At 58.7% G+C, this 12,431-nt stretch overlaps 5 protein-coding genes across 5 annotated transcripts in view; 1 reads left to right on the forward strand and 4 right to left on the reverse strand.

The window, feature by feature from the left end:
- GGTG_05325 (hypothetical protein) overlaps positions 1-2,082 on the reverse strand; it is a gene marked incomplete at both ends in the record, with an annotated part of 2,676 nt that extends 594 nt beyond the window's left edge. The window contains 3 exons of the mRNA XM_009223124.1: positions 253-1,003; positions 1,134-1,439; positions 1,534-2,082. Coding sequence (XP_009221388.1) covers positions 253-1,003; positions 1,134-1,439; positions 1,534-2,082 — 1,606 coding nt within the window. The remainder of the gene's footprint in view (positions 1-252; positions 1,004-1,133; positions 1,440-1,533) is intronic.
- A 1,270-nt stretch (positions 2,083-3,352) lies between these two features.
- On the reverse strand, positions 3,353-4,184 carry GGTG_05326 (hypothetical protein; the record flags this gene model as incomplete). Its single annotated transcript, XM_009223125.1, has 2 exons — positions 3,353-3,709; positions 4,113-4,184. The coding sequence occupies 2 exons, from the start codon at positions 4,182-4,184 to the stop codon at positions 3,407-3,409; spliced, it is 375 nt and encodes a 124-aa protein (XP_009221389.1). The 3' UTR covers positions 3,353-3,406.
- Positions 4,185-4,927: 743 nt separating this feature from the next.
- Positions 4,928-7,051, reverse strand: GGTG_05327 (hypothetical protein; the record flags this gene model as incomplete). The annotated part of the gene is made up of 2 exons (XM_009223126.1): positions 4,928-6,622; positions 6,893-7,051. The coding sequence occupies 2 exons, from the start codon at positions 7,049-7,051 to the stop codon at positions 4,928-4,930; spliced, it is 1,854 nt and encodes a 617-aa protein (XP_009221390.1).
- A 542-nt stretch (positions 7,052-7,593) lies between these two features.
- On the reverse strand, positions 7,594-8,237 carry GGTG_05328 (hypothetical protein; the record flags this gene model as incomplete). Its single annotated transcript, XM_009223127.1, has 3 exons — positions 7,594-7,616; positions 7,700-7,934; positions 8,196-8,237. The coding sequence occupies 3 exons, from the start codon at positions 8,235-8,237 to the stop codon at positions 7,594-7,596; spliced, it is 300 nt and encodes a 99-aa protein (XP_009221391.1).
- Positions 8,238-8,908: 671 nt separating this feature from the next.
- GGTG_05329 (hypothetical protein) lies at positions 8,909-10,987 on the forward strand (the record flags this gene model as incomplete). The annotated part of the gene is made up of 4 exons (XM_009223128.1): positions 8,909-9,038; positions 9,213-9,633; positions 10,204-10,493; positions 10,704-10,987. 4 exons carry the CDS (start codon positions 8,909-8,911, stop codon positions 10,985-10,987), a joined length of 1,125 nt encoding a protein of 374 aa, XP_009221392.1.
- Positions 10,988-12,431: the final 1,444 nt, after the last annotated feature.

The following is a 12,431-nucleotide window of genomic DNA, read 5'->3' on the forward strand; positions in this document are numbered from 1 at the left end:
AGAGACCGGGGACGTCAATGTTGACGTCGGCGCCGCCGGGGCGGCATAGAGGCAGGCACACTGGAGGAGGGTCATCCTGTCGCTGACGGAGCCCTCCGAGATGTTGACCTTGGCTTTGAAACGACCTCCCAGCAGCAGCCGGCTGACAGCCGCATTGCCGGCCATCACGGCCGTCCAGACGGGTGTGTGGTTATTTTTGTCGACAGACTCGACGTCGGCGCCTGCACAGATCAGCGCCCGCACTGCGCTGACCGGCGTGTAGCGCCCAATCCTGTTCAACGGCGTTCTCCCGAACTTGTCTCGGGCATGCAGCTACTACCACCGCTTCGTTGCCATTCTCGACGGCCAAGTGCAAAGGGGTGTCACTTGACCGGCTCACCCAATTGATGTTGGCGCCTGCGTCCAGCGGATCAAGTGCAATGTCGTCGTATCTCCAGCTCAGCGCTTCTGACAACACCGTTGAGCCTTCCACCTCCGTCTCGAGTTCACATCTGTCGAGGCGACCATCAATATCATCGTGCAGTAGCAACCGGACTGTGTTAGGGTAGTTTTCTGTCACCGCTTCCCACAGCGGCGTGAAGGGGAAATTTGACTTGTTGCACTTGGCGCCGTACCGCAGAAGCACCCTCACCGTCTCGGCGCTGCGGAAGGCCTTATCCATCAGTCGTTCGCCGCTATGCGATATAGCCTCCATGTCAGCACCCCGCAGCAGCAGCAGCTCCAGTGTCTCGGCATGGCCCTTATATGCCGTCTCGAATGACGGCGTTTCCCCACGCTCACCGCACTTGTCGACTTTGGCGCCATTGTCCAGGAGATATTCGGCCATATCGGTTAGCCCCCGGCGTGCGGCCTGCCATAGCGGCGTGTACTCCACCGATTTACCTAGCACGTTGACGTCGACGCCGTTGTCGACGAGGAGGGCGACCATCTGCTTGCTATTTCGCTTCAAGGCCTCGTGGATTAATTGCGTTCCCGGGTAGTCGGTGTGGTGCTGCCCTCGAACCTGTGCCCCGTTTCCAAGCAGCATGCGGGCCATGTCCATGTCATCGTTGTCTACCGCATGGCCCAAAGGGGTCTTCTAACCGACCATTGGCTCGAAATTGCCGGCCACCAGACACATGGCCTCGACACACCTCCGGTGGCCATTGGACCGCGGCCAACGCCAGCGGATGATCCGCATACGGCTCGTACCGGTCGAGGCTGTCACGGTTGAGAATGCTCTTAACGGCAAGGGGGCACCCGCTGTCGGCGGCAAACTGCAGCGGCGTCCAGGACCGGTTTCCGGCTGTGGCATCCGTCTTGGCGCCGCGCCTGACAAGGAGCTCGGCCACTTGTGGAGAAAGGTTCTCGGATGCGATTATGAGAGGGGTTTGGGAGAGGATCGGAGCCCAGCACGCCTTCCACGTCCGCGCCGGCGTCGAGCAACAACTTTGCGATTTCTAGGTGGTCGCCTCGGGCGGCATAGTGAAGGAGCCCCGAGATGCCTGCAACAGCACTGCTTGCGTTCCATGGAGGGCCCAGGAGCTTCCTGACGACAGCGGTGAATCCAAGCCTCGAGCTTTGAAGTAGAAGGTCCGAGACCCAGGCTGGCGAGGAGTCCGTTTGGACGGGTGTCTTGTCCAGAATTGCGAGAATGATCTCCTCGTTGTTAGACGACATGGCTGCCCAGATCGCCTTTTCCGAATTTAACCCGACGCCCGCTGCGGGCTCCATGTCCAAGATAGAACGGAGCGTCTTAATTCGACCGTGTCCTGCGGCGTCCATCGCCGCCTGCTGCCACGCCTGCTTCCACGCCTGCTTCCCCGCTCCTTCACCAAAGCGGCGTAGGAGGTGATCGAACCCGAGCCATGCACACACTCGGAGTGAAGAGATTTTTTCCGAGGCTGTGTCTTCCGCTGACCCCCGAATTACCGCATGGTACGCGCGCGCCCATGGCTCTCTCAGCTTGTCGTCAGTCAGGAAGTCGATGGCGGCGCCTGACCTAGTCTCATCCTGCACGTCCTCTGCCCAGACCTGCCCCGCCGAGCCGAGTTTCTCCAGGTCCTCTTGCATCCCCGGCCTGCTGAGATATTGCAGGCACATGTTTGTAATCTCCCCGTGGCCTTGGCTTTCCTGGGCAAACTCGTACCAGAGTCCTTCGGTGCCCGGTTCTCTGGAGTCGAGATTGACTGTCTGCCAGAGCTTTGGACCTCCCCATAACTCGCCATGTACGATATAGATCAAGTCCCCAAAGCTTTTGCGAAGTGCAGCCATCAAGTCGCCACTGGAGCATGGTCTGTCGAGCTCCCCCAGCCCGTGACGAGGGATACCTATCACTGCCGCTGCATCTTCCGCCATCAGCGGCCGGAAGGAAAACGCCAACCACGCCATGGCCCCCCGAGCCCAGTGCTGGTTCGGGAGAGGAACAGCGTCCAACATTGCTCTGCAGACCGATGCGAAGGATAGAGCGAGTGGTTGCAGAAGCAGTGTTGCCGCCATCTTCTCCGCACCCTTCCTGTTAAGTTCGATCCATGCCGCCAGAGCGTCTTGGGCCTCCGTCATGCCCTCCAATCTTGTCCAAAACTCCGCGCTCTGTGGATATCGCACCGAGTCTCTCACGGCAAGGGACGCCAAGGGCCTCTCGCGATGGCTTGCCGAGGCGGTGAAACCAACCTCATCGAGGTCGAGGCTATACAATACTGGAAACTTGGGCTCGGCCGTGTCTTGTTGGGTACCCTGCCCCTGACAGCGACTGCCAGAAGCGAGGTTAGACAATGCCGTCCTCATCCCGTCGCCGCTATCGGTTCGGTTGTGGGTCAGAATTAACTTCCACGTCAGCTCCGAGGTCGCGATGGAGGATGAGAGTCTCGAGAGAAACCAGCTGCGTGACGGTTCGTCGCACTCGTCGAGGCAGGCGAGGACCAGCCACCCTATGGTATCATCATTGGCAGGCCCGAGGAGATGTACCAAAAGGCCGTACAACTCGTTTCTCTCCAAGTCACTGGCCCGGTCGCATCGATGAGGGCAGTCAATGAAGCCCTGCGGCTAAAAGTCAGCCAGGAGAGTCCGCCTTGGGCTTTTTGTTTCCCCGGACCCTGGCTGGCGGCGCCCGACTTACCAAGACCCAGGTGCACGAAAGCAACAAGGCTCCATATCTTGCCCTTCACCCCTCTAACGCCTCAAGGTACCAGGGCCATCAGGCTGCTGCAGTCTCCTTGAGCACATCCAAGTACTCGGTGCGGAAGGTGACGTCCATGAGCGATGGCAGGTCGACGGCAGTATCCATGTTCTCGCATGCGTAGTCCTACCTCGGAACGCCCTGTGGGGGCAGGTCTGGGTCGAAAAGGACCGGGTCGTCTAGGAGGAAGTTGGGCGGGAGAATGGGTCTCTGCCTCTCAAGGTAGACAACACAGCACCATCAACTCGACTACTTGACCAGGCGCGGCTTCACTGGCGAGAGCTCGCACCGCGTACGATTATGGGCGCAAAGCGCGGCCGTGGCGGAATCCGGTAGCCGGCCACGGAACCAAGAACTGAGGGTGAGGGGGAGCGCGCCATCAACGCGGCAAAGAGCCAGACCATAGGCACCAGCAGGGACTCGACGCAGAACGTCGACAGGTTCACCGTCGTTGGCGACCTCTTCGGCAGCTACGCCAAAAGGCTGGGCAAACGACGGGGATGGCGATGAGATCAAGACCGTCGCCGAGCTGGTGATGGTGCTGCTGAGCAGCTACTGTCCCCCAATTAGACTTGCAAGTTTGATCCTAGCCGTGGGGGAGCAGAGCCTCATGGCGCGCATGTTCTAGGGAATATTTGGTGTTGTGTTTTTCTTCTTCTTGATTCGGCATTCGCTTGCCTTCCCAGGGGATCATTGAGCGTGACGAGCACAACATCCGGCATCCACCGTGATACAATACAGAACAGACGCTAATTGAGAGGGAGAAGTTACGCCCACAGCCCCCATTGGTCCTTGACCCCCGGCGAATGAGGCTAGAAATATCATATTTGCATATTTCTTACCAAAGCCAGGAGCCATAGTCAAAGCCGCGGAACGGTAATCCAGCTAAATCCCCTAATAAATCGTATTTCTTCTTATTCTTCTTGTCAGCCCAACTCCAAGCCGGAATGCTCACGCACATGTAGCGCTCCTGACTGTCGAGGGAGAGGAGGTCGGTCAAGGAGATATGGTGAGAAGGACGCTTCATAAAGCAGGTACATGTAGCTCGACGTTGTATGGCGCGCCCGCTCCGTAGCCGCCCAATACATAAAGCCTAGGGATGGACTAGAAGCAAAGGGAGAGAAGAGGCAAGGACGCAAAGGACAGAGAGGAAAGCGCGATGCCCGAGATCAAAACACCCCCAGACCTGACAATAGTCAATGGGGAGCCCGGACTAAGCGATAGGAATCTCGTTATGAAATATCCTCAAGATGGAAGTACCTGAACAAGCCATGACCCGAGTCCAAATGAATAAGTAGCATCTCTGAGAAAAACAGCAAATCGTGCGAAATAAAAGAACCCAAAACGCGAGACATAAGAAAAACCAGCAGACCCCCACCCTGAGCGGCCTTTTAAGCAACCCTTTGGACATGTATAGGGAACCGCCTGTTTGTATAGATTTGTGTATCTCCCCCAATCATGCAAGATTTTTTTGTTCGTTTCTTTTTTGCTTCTTTTGTTGGCTTCCTCGTTATTCCCGAAAAGCCCTCGTATACACTCGTGGCATCTCGTACGTCTCGTCGTTCCAAATCCAGGCGAGGTAATTCCAAATAGCCAAACGCAAACCGAGTTGATGGAATAGCCAAGAAATGGAAATGCTGGGATCGGCTGTGCCCCGGGTTGATGTGCGCAATATTATGAGGGTATTTGTCGCATGTAGAAAGGAGAACTCGTGCACATCTCCCATAGCGGTGGAGATGCGCTGTCTTCTGGCAGCCTGTCGACCCGGACTTATCGGCCACCAACAGCCTCGACAGCCCCGGGGACTTCCCTCGGCTTGCTCCCGTTGACGGCACTGGACCGTGCGCCAGCGGCGGCAATGCCGGCATAAGAGATCCAGCCATTTGCGCCAAGGCCGCCTGAGATCCGCTTCCTAGTTCGGCTCTGCTGACTCTGCTGCTGCTGCTGTTGACCCTGCCCCGATGAGGGGTCATCCTCCTCCATGTTGAAGACAAAGGCCGGATCCTCCTCGTCGATCGGGGTTGTGAACCTACCCGACCCGATAGAGCCGCTGCTCACATGACGCTCCATGCCACGATGTTCCCTGCCACCGTCACGCTCCTGTTTGAGCGCCGCTGCTAGGCCAGAGGATGCGACGTACCCGAGCCCGCTGGTCGATCGCGCCGAGTTGGGGTGAAGACGCGGGCTAGAACCATTGCCGACCACATCGCCATTTTCGCCCAGGCTCGTGTGCTGCAACTGCTGGGTGAGTGCCGAGAAAGAGTCGTTGCCTGCCCGGCGGCTTTGAGAAGCGCCATTGGTGAGGCTGCTCAAGCCCCCATTCATCTCCACGTCGATGGCCAAGCTCGAGTTCCTCAGTGGACTGCCCACATGGCCGAAGGCGGACGTCGCGTACTTCATCGACTTTCCCGGGATAATGCCGGGTTCGGCCGAGCCGCTGTCGTCATCGGAACGCTGCCGCTGGAATATGGGCCCCCACCTACTGCTCGGGCTGGTCCCAAGGCTTCCGAATTTAGGAAGCGACGAGGATGCGGCCTCGCTGCCGCCACCGGTTGCCGGCTCGTCCAGACGCACCGAGCCACGGCGGGCTTTCTCTTGCGGAGTCAGAACATCGTTTGCGAGAGCGCTAGGGACATAATCCTCCTCCAGGAACAGGAACTCGGCCTCCCAATCGCGGTCGACCTTGGGAGCGCTGGCGCTGAGCATCCGGGGCTTTGCGAAGCGCTGCGAGTGCATGGCACGTTTGCCAAAGTACTCTTCGCCCAAGTGCACAGGCGGGCTGCTGCCGGTAGCGAGACCACCGCCGACGCTGCCGAAGAAGCCCATCTCGTTGGCCGTCAATGTAGACGACGAAAGACGATCGTTGCTGCCGAATGCTGACGTGTGCAGGAGTTTCAGGGTCTCGGATGTTCGCGCGTCCTTTGCTGCGTTGAGCGAAGCCGAGGGCGATTCGAGGCCAAATTTTGAAGGAACGGATGAGGGCCACGGGCCGTAGCGCGCGGCGAGGGAGATTCCCTGAGAGTCGAACGACGCCGGGAGCGGGGCGTCGAGCACCGACAGACCCTTGGCGTTTCCGGGCGAGAGGCCGAGACCAAAACGGCTCGCTTCGTCATCACGCGGCGACCCATACACCGAAGCAGGGTTGGAAGAATAGGTGGTGTCGATGGTGGGCAGGCCGTTCTCCAGGCTCGGCTGGCGGCCGAGATGATGCTGGGCATAGCGGTCGTCGGCCGACATGTAAGGGTTCGGGGCCCCATATGGCGAAACGGGTGCGTCGACACCACGCATGAACGAGTTCGTCAGGGCGCTATTGGAAGACTGGTGGTACGTGTTCGGATTGACTCGGCTACCCAGGTTGATTGTGGGCGTGGGAGCGACGGTGACGCCATTCTTGCCGTAGTTTATGCGACGGCCGTCGGGCAGGACGTGGATGTTTGCGCATTTCGGACCGAACTTGCAATTACCCTATACGCCGCGTTGCACAGGTCGTCAGCCTCTGCCCCTCCTTGTGTTCCGCCGTCCCGCCCGCCCCCGATTGCCTTTGTGCCATTGTGTAGGCGCAACAAGCGGAGGAGAGACAAAGTTGGAGGCGCTGGTGGCACGGGCATCGGGACCGGGTCGGCCAGGGTGTTGGGCTTCGCACCCTACGGCTCTCCAAGTTTTCCAGAAACCAGGAGCCGCGGAGAACGAACAGAGGGAAGAAGAACAGATGGGACTAGGGCAAGGGCAACTCACCTTTGCAAAGTATTTGCAGACGTTTTCCGCCGCCATGCTCAGGTCATGGCTGAATGGACAGGCGTTGCCCGCCTGGCAGGCGCCTTGCCTGAAGAACTTGCAAGGCACATGTGAGGTGTCTGCGCGATTGGAAGCGGCGGGAGTTGTTAGTTGAGACATGTTTGCGCAATTTCCGAGAGTGTTTGAATGGCTTTTGTGCCGTCGAAGTCGGCCGCGACTCGAGAATAAAAGCAAGAAAGTTGCAAAGCGGAGAGGGCGGAGCGGAGGCTGCAGCGCAAGCCCAGGCAGCGAGGAGAGGGGTCGAGGGCAGATGGGTGCGGACAAGGGGCTCCACGACAAAATTTTGGCACCGCTCGGCTGCCGGCAGCGCTGCGAGACGAATAAAGGAACAAAACACAAAGGGACGAGAATAGGAAAGGATGGGTAGGTAGGTAGATGGAGACAGGAGAAACACAGGAGCAGGGGATTATCCGGGAAATTTGTCAAGAATATAGAGAAAAATTAGACATTGGGTGTGGTGCGAGTGTGTGTCGTCTTTTTGCCGTGACAGCGCACGTCTCCCAGTCGTCTCCCCGCCCTACGCCCGACACCCCGCCCACCTGCCTGACGTCGCGAAGCTATGTGAAATGCGCAAAAAGGCGGCCAACAACGACGCGAGGAAACACAAAATTCGACGAGGAACAAAAGGAAAAATGAAAGGGTCAAGAGGGGTGGGTGGCACATACTGGGAGGGCTCCTTGGCCCGTCAAATCTCTGGTTTGCAGCAGCCATGGGGGCGTTTACGCTGCTGCCATTGGCGGCGCGGACGTGCTGATTGTGTGCGGCAGCGGCGGCGGCGACCGGCGAAGGGGACGAAGGCGACGACGACGAGGGTTGGACGTTGAGGCTTCCGGATCGCAGGCGGAACTCGGCGAGGTGGGACGCTGCCATCGTTTTTGTGTGGGTTCGCTGCGGTCTGGCCAGTGTCTGCAGGCTCTGGCGCTGGTGGGTGGGTGGCAGCGGGTGTGGGTGGGAGGTGTGGATATGCACAGACGGCTTGTGTCTGCTCAGCAGCAGATAGTCGGTGCCAAGAGACCCCAGCTCTGGTGTCAGTTGCCAAATGGGGTCGGCTATGGTGGCGACAAGACCAAGTGGTTGGCTGCCAGCAACCAGGGCAGCCGAAGTCAAATAATCAAAACCAAAAAGGGATGCACGCAATAGGGTTATGTGGTGTGGTCCGGTTGGTTGACAGAGGTGGCAGCGGTGGGAAGGATAATGGAAATTTGATGGTTTGGAGGCTGGTATTGGCACAGCACAAGTACACGCAAGCAGGCAGTCGGGCTTCTAAGTCGTTGCCGAGTACCATTCGAGTCGAGTCAACCTATGGGCGTGACCAGACGTCGAAGCACGACACCTCTTGCTCTGCAGTGCCCGCCCCGGCGGATTGGGCGCTCTTGTGATTGCGTGCGTCAAAGGTCGGCCGATTTCGCCCGAGTTGCTGCTTGCTCCTGTTTGCTTTAATCAGGTCAAAGACGCAGCCTTGAGTCGAGTCGAGTCGAGTCCCGGTGGAGTGGTGCAGCGTGCGAGCACATGTGCGTATGCATGTGCGTGTGCGCAGCGGCGGAGAGGGTGGACAGGCAGGCGGTAAGAGCGGTCTGACTGCCTCTGGATGCCCGGTAAGCACCAGAGGTAAGCCACAGACTAAGGATGGAATCGGGTCCTTGCTGGTGGGCAGGCCAGGCTATGCTAGCTTCGGTTGGATGTTGAGTAGGTCGTTATTTTAGGGTGGCCGCTGAAGGCGAGTTGCGGGCCCGCCCAAAGGGTTTGTACTTTTTGAACTTCTTTTGGCTGGCAAAGTGGAAGAAGCAGCAGCAGCAGCGCTCAAGACACCGGTCGCCTCTGCCGATACCTCCTTCCCACGACCCCGACGCTTGCCGTAAGCAGGCCGGGCGACGGATTTAAGAACAAGGGAAGAAAACGAGCCACCCCCAACGTCCCAAAGAGAAAGGGGGGGCCAACCAGCCATGGCAATCGGCCATGGTGCGACCGGTCGTTTTGGGCCATGTGCAGCTGCGTCGCCGTGATTGCCTTGCCTCCATCTTGAGACCTCCCATGCTGCCCCTCGAGGTGGAGTGGGGCGGCGGGGTGCCCTGTCTGCCTGTGGGTGGTGAGATGGAAGGCGGGGGGTGCACTATCTCCAGGGACTTATGCAGCCTCCATGGTATCTGACACCTGCTTTAGAACCCAGAGGTATAATAATGCCGCCGGGACGAGAAACCAGGATACGGGGAGCCCACACCTCTCACTCTGTGTTTGTGTCTTGGGCGAGGTGCCACTGCAGGCGTCCCCTCTCCTGTGTCCTGTGTCCTGTGGCTGCGGGAGGTGGGTCGCGCTCTCTTCCTCTGTCTTTCGTCCTCGTCTTTCCCCCTGCGACTCCCGTCGGGCCTTTGGCCTCCTGCCGGCCTCCATCCTCCATCCAACCAGGAGGCGGCGGCGAGGGGCCTGGCTCGGCTGGGTGGCAGGGTGGCTGTCACCGCTCCGACACGCCCTTCAGCCTGGACGGCCTCGGCTGACCCACAAGTCCGCTTGCGAGCATCGGGAGCCATGTCCCGCGTCGCGTCACGCAGCATGGACATGGGACAAGGGTCAGGGCATCGGAATGCGGAGGTGAGGGCCTGGGAGTATGGTTTTGGACCTAATTCGGCCAGCTGGGGACTGTGTGCGCCCGGCTCGATGCAGGAGAGGCGGTACACACCAGGAGAGTACGAGATGCGCCAGCTGCATAGGCGTGGAATTTCCCCCTCTGATGGTCGTATCTGGAATGGCGGGATTTGGTGATTCCAGATATTCAAGCTGCACAGGCTGTCACAGGCCCCATTGCTGTGCTCTGCACTTGAGTGACAAGCTCTATTGCATGTACACAGTACGGAGTAAACTCTGGCCCGCGCACGTGGGGAATGCGTGCGTGGGGGCACGTTCCGTCAACAGGCCGCATAACGGAACCGGGGCCGAGCTTTTCCTTCTCGTTCCTTTTATTTCTCGCACTGCGGTAGCGAAGCTTTCTGATCAGCAAAACGTCCACCCCTATTAATAGTTACCCCTCGCCTGAACTGCTAAGATCTTCAGTCTCACCGGTGGGCACTTCAGTCGGCGAAATTCTTTTTTGTGGTTCTCGCCTTCTCTGCCTCACCCATTCCCCATTCCCCCAGGCACGTCCTGACCCCATATCTGCCTGGGCCTGGGCATGGCGGCTTCCAACCCAACCAACGTTAGAAAGGAGAAGACCTTAAGGTGGCGCAGCTAACTCTCCATCAAACCCGTGATGGTGTGAGCGCGTTGCCCGTGGTGGTTGCATCTGCTTCCCTCCACGACCTGCCGACAAGCCCGGCTCGGTGCCGGCCGGAAAGGTGGCTCAAGCCTACCGCCATCGACCACATTGCCAAGGCAAACGCCAAGACGCCACCCAAGCCGGGGGCGCTGGCAGGCAAGTCAGGACATAGCTGCGTTCCAGTGGATGGAACAGCAGTCCCCGCTCGTGTGCCAAAAGCTTGGGGTGATGTTGCCATATGTGTCTGTCCGTCCCGTGTTCGAGGGCTCGTCAACTCGCTGTTTTGGGCCGCCTGTGCGCGCTTACGAGATAGATGATGGATGGCTGCGTGGCCATGAACAAGTGCGAAATGAGTGACGGCACGGGCAAGACTTCTCGGATCTGGTTGGCTGGGGGCCTTTGGATAGGATGGGTGGACGATAACACTGGTACATCAACCTCGTCGGGGCGAGGACACCCCCCAAAGAGCCGTTTTCTTGTTTGCAAGCTAACACAGCCACCCAGCCACCCAGCGTCGCATCGGGCGAGACCTACGTTTTCAGAGACGCCAGTTTCAGACAAACAAGCAACCTCTGGACGCCTCTATCATATGCCTACGCGACATGTGTCGTAATACCCCCTTCAGAGCGTCCACGGGATCGGCATGCAAGGGTGGAGGGCATGAGGGGTATGGGGCCCAGGCCCAGGTGCAGGCTGGCGGTTTGTTCCCCGTCTGTCCTGCCCACGGCGGAGAGGAGGGCACCAAGAGGCGACCGCGTGGCTCCGTTGCTATCCGTGCGGTGGCCTAACCCAGATTTGGGGCTTGGCCGGCATGCTGGTCGCTGAAAACGATGTCGACGGGACGGCGGTGTTTACGAGTTGTGACGTGACAGAACCTGTTGTGGGCTTCAGTTTACTGCAGGTACGACGCGACAAGTCCGCTGCATCGTTTGCCTCCGTCTGCGGTGGGCAAGCATCACATTCTCCTCTAGGCAGGTCGGGTTATCCTTAAAAGTCGCGATATCGTCTTGGCCAACCCACGGCCAATCTATCCAATCCGGTTATGTCACCTTGGCCGTCGGGGCTTTCGGTGCAGATACCACCCCCCATATTCCGGACCCTGGAAAGCAACGCAGACAAGGCTCGAAAATGTGGACGGTCCCTCTTGGAGGTCCCACGTAGCACGGCAGGACGCGGCGCCAAGGGTGAAACAGCCGCCTAGAAGCCTCGTAGCCTGTGTTACTTGGATTCTACGACATGTCAAGGCAGTCCGCGCCGCCCCTTGGAGTCTTGTGCCGGACGCTGCGGTAATAATCACACAGAGTATGAGTATTCACACCTCGCCCGTCCAAGAGGGTGGTGGATGGCACTAGACAGGTGCTTAGGTGCCAAGTGGGATGGGAGTCGAGCGGGCAGAACCTTGTCATGGAGCCATCGATGGCTTGCAGAGGTAGGTACATACAGGTTCCAGGGATCAGAATTGTTAGTGCAGTGGATCCTTCCTAATTAGGCTACGTACCCCGATACATTTTCCACCATAAAAAATCCCGCCAAATCGATGTATCGCTACTCGCACCTCCATTTGCCAGAACCCACTAGAATCGTCACCCACAGATAAGATATCAACATACATTGATCTCTACTACAAATTGTGTGGCACCCTGTGTACCCTTATCCCCCCTGTTACCCCCCCCTAGTTGATCCACCGCACTAACAATTCTGATCCCTGGAACCTGTACACTTTTAACGTTTAATATCCTAGTCCCCTGTACTCCATTCGTATCCATCTTGCGTTCTTTTGCTTATGGGCTTGTGGATCTGGACCGGCCTCGCCCGCTGGATCCGAGAGGAGGAGGATGGGGTGAAGGTCGCGCGCCCGGGCCAGCGGCAGTCCGTGAGACGTGCAAGGGCATGGTGGCGAATGGAGGGCGAACCAGATCTGAGAACTACTGATGCTACCGGGCGTGAGGGATGGCGAGCTCGGGGTGTGAGGGGCGTGAGGGGTGGCACAGCCGCCAGGGTGGACGCGAGGAGAAGAGAGGGAGAAAAAAAAACCGAACGTGCTGGGGGACACCTGCAATGTGATAATGCCACCCGGAAGTGGCACCCTGCGGGACTGAGCAGTTACCGGTGAAAAGGCCGAGAGGAGGTCGGCCAGCGTCTGCTCAGGGCCTCGGGCAAGGGGATGGGGGTGGCAGCGATGGATGCGACGGTAGCGGCGGGAGGCAGGAGCAGCTAGCCGAGACGAGAGGT

This window comes from Gaeumannomyces tritici, assembly GCF_000145635.1.
Source record: "Gaeumannomyces tritici R3-111a-1 unplaced genomic scaffold supercont2.3, whole genome shotgun sequence".
Classification (NCBI taxonomy): Eukaryota; Fungi; Ascomycota; class Sordariomycetes; order Magnaporthales; family Magnaporthaceae; genus Gaeumannomyces; species Gaeumannomyces tritici.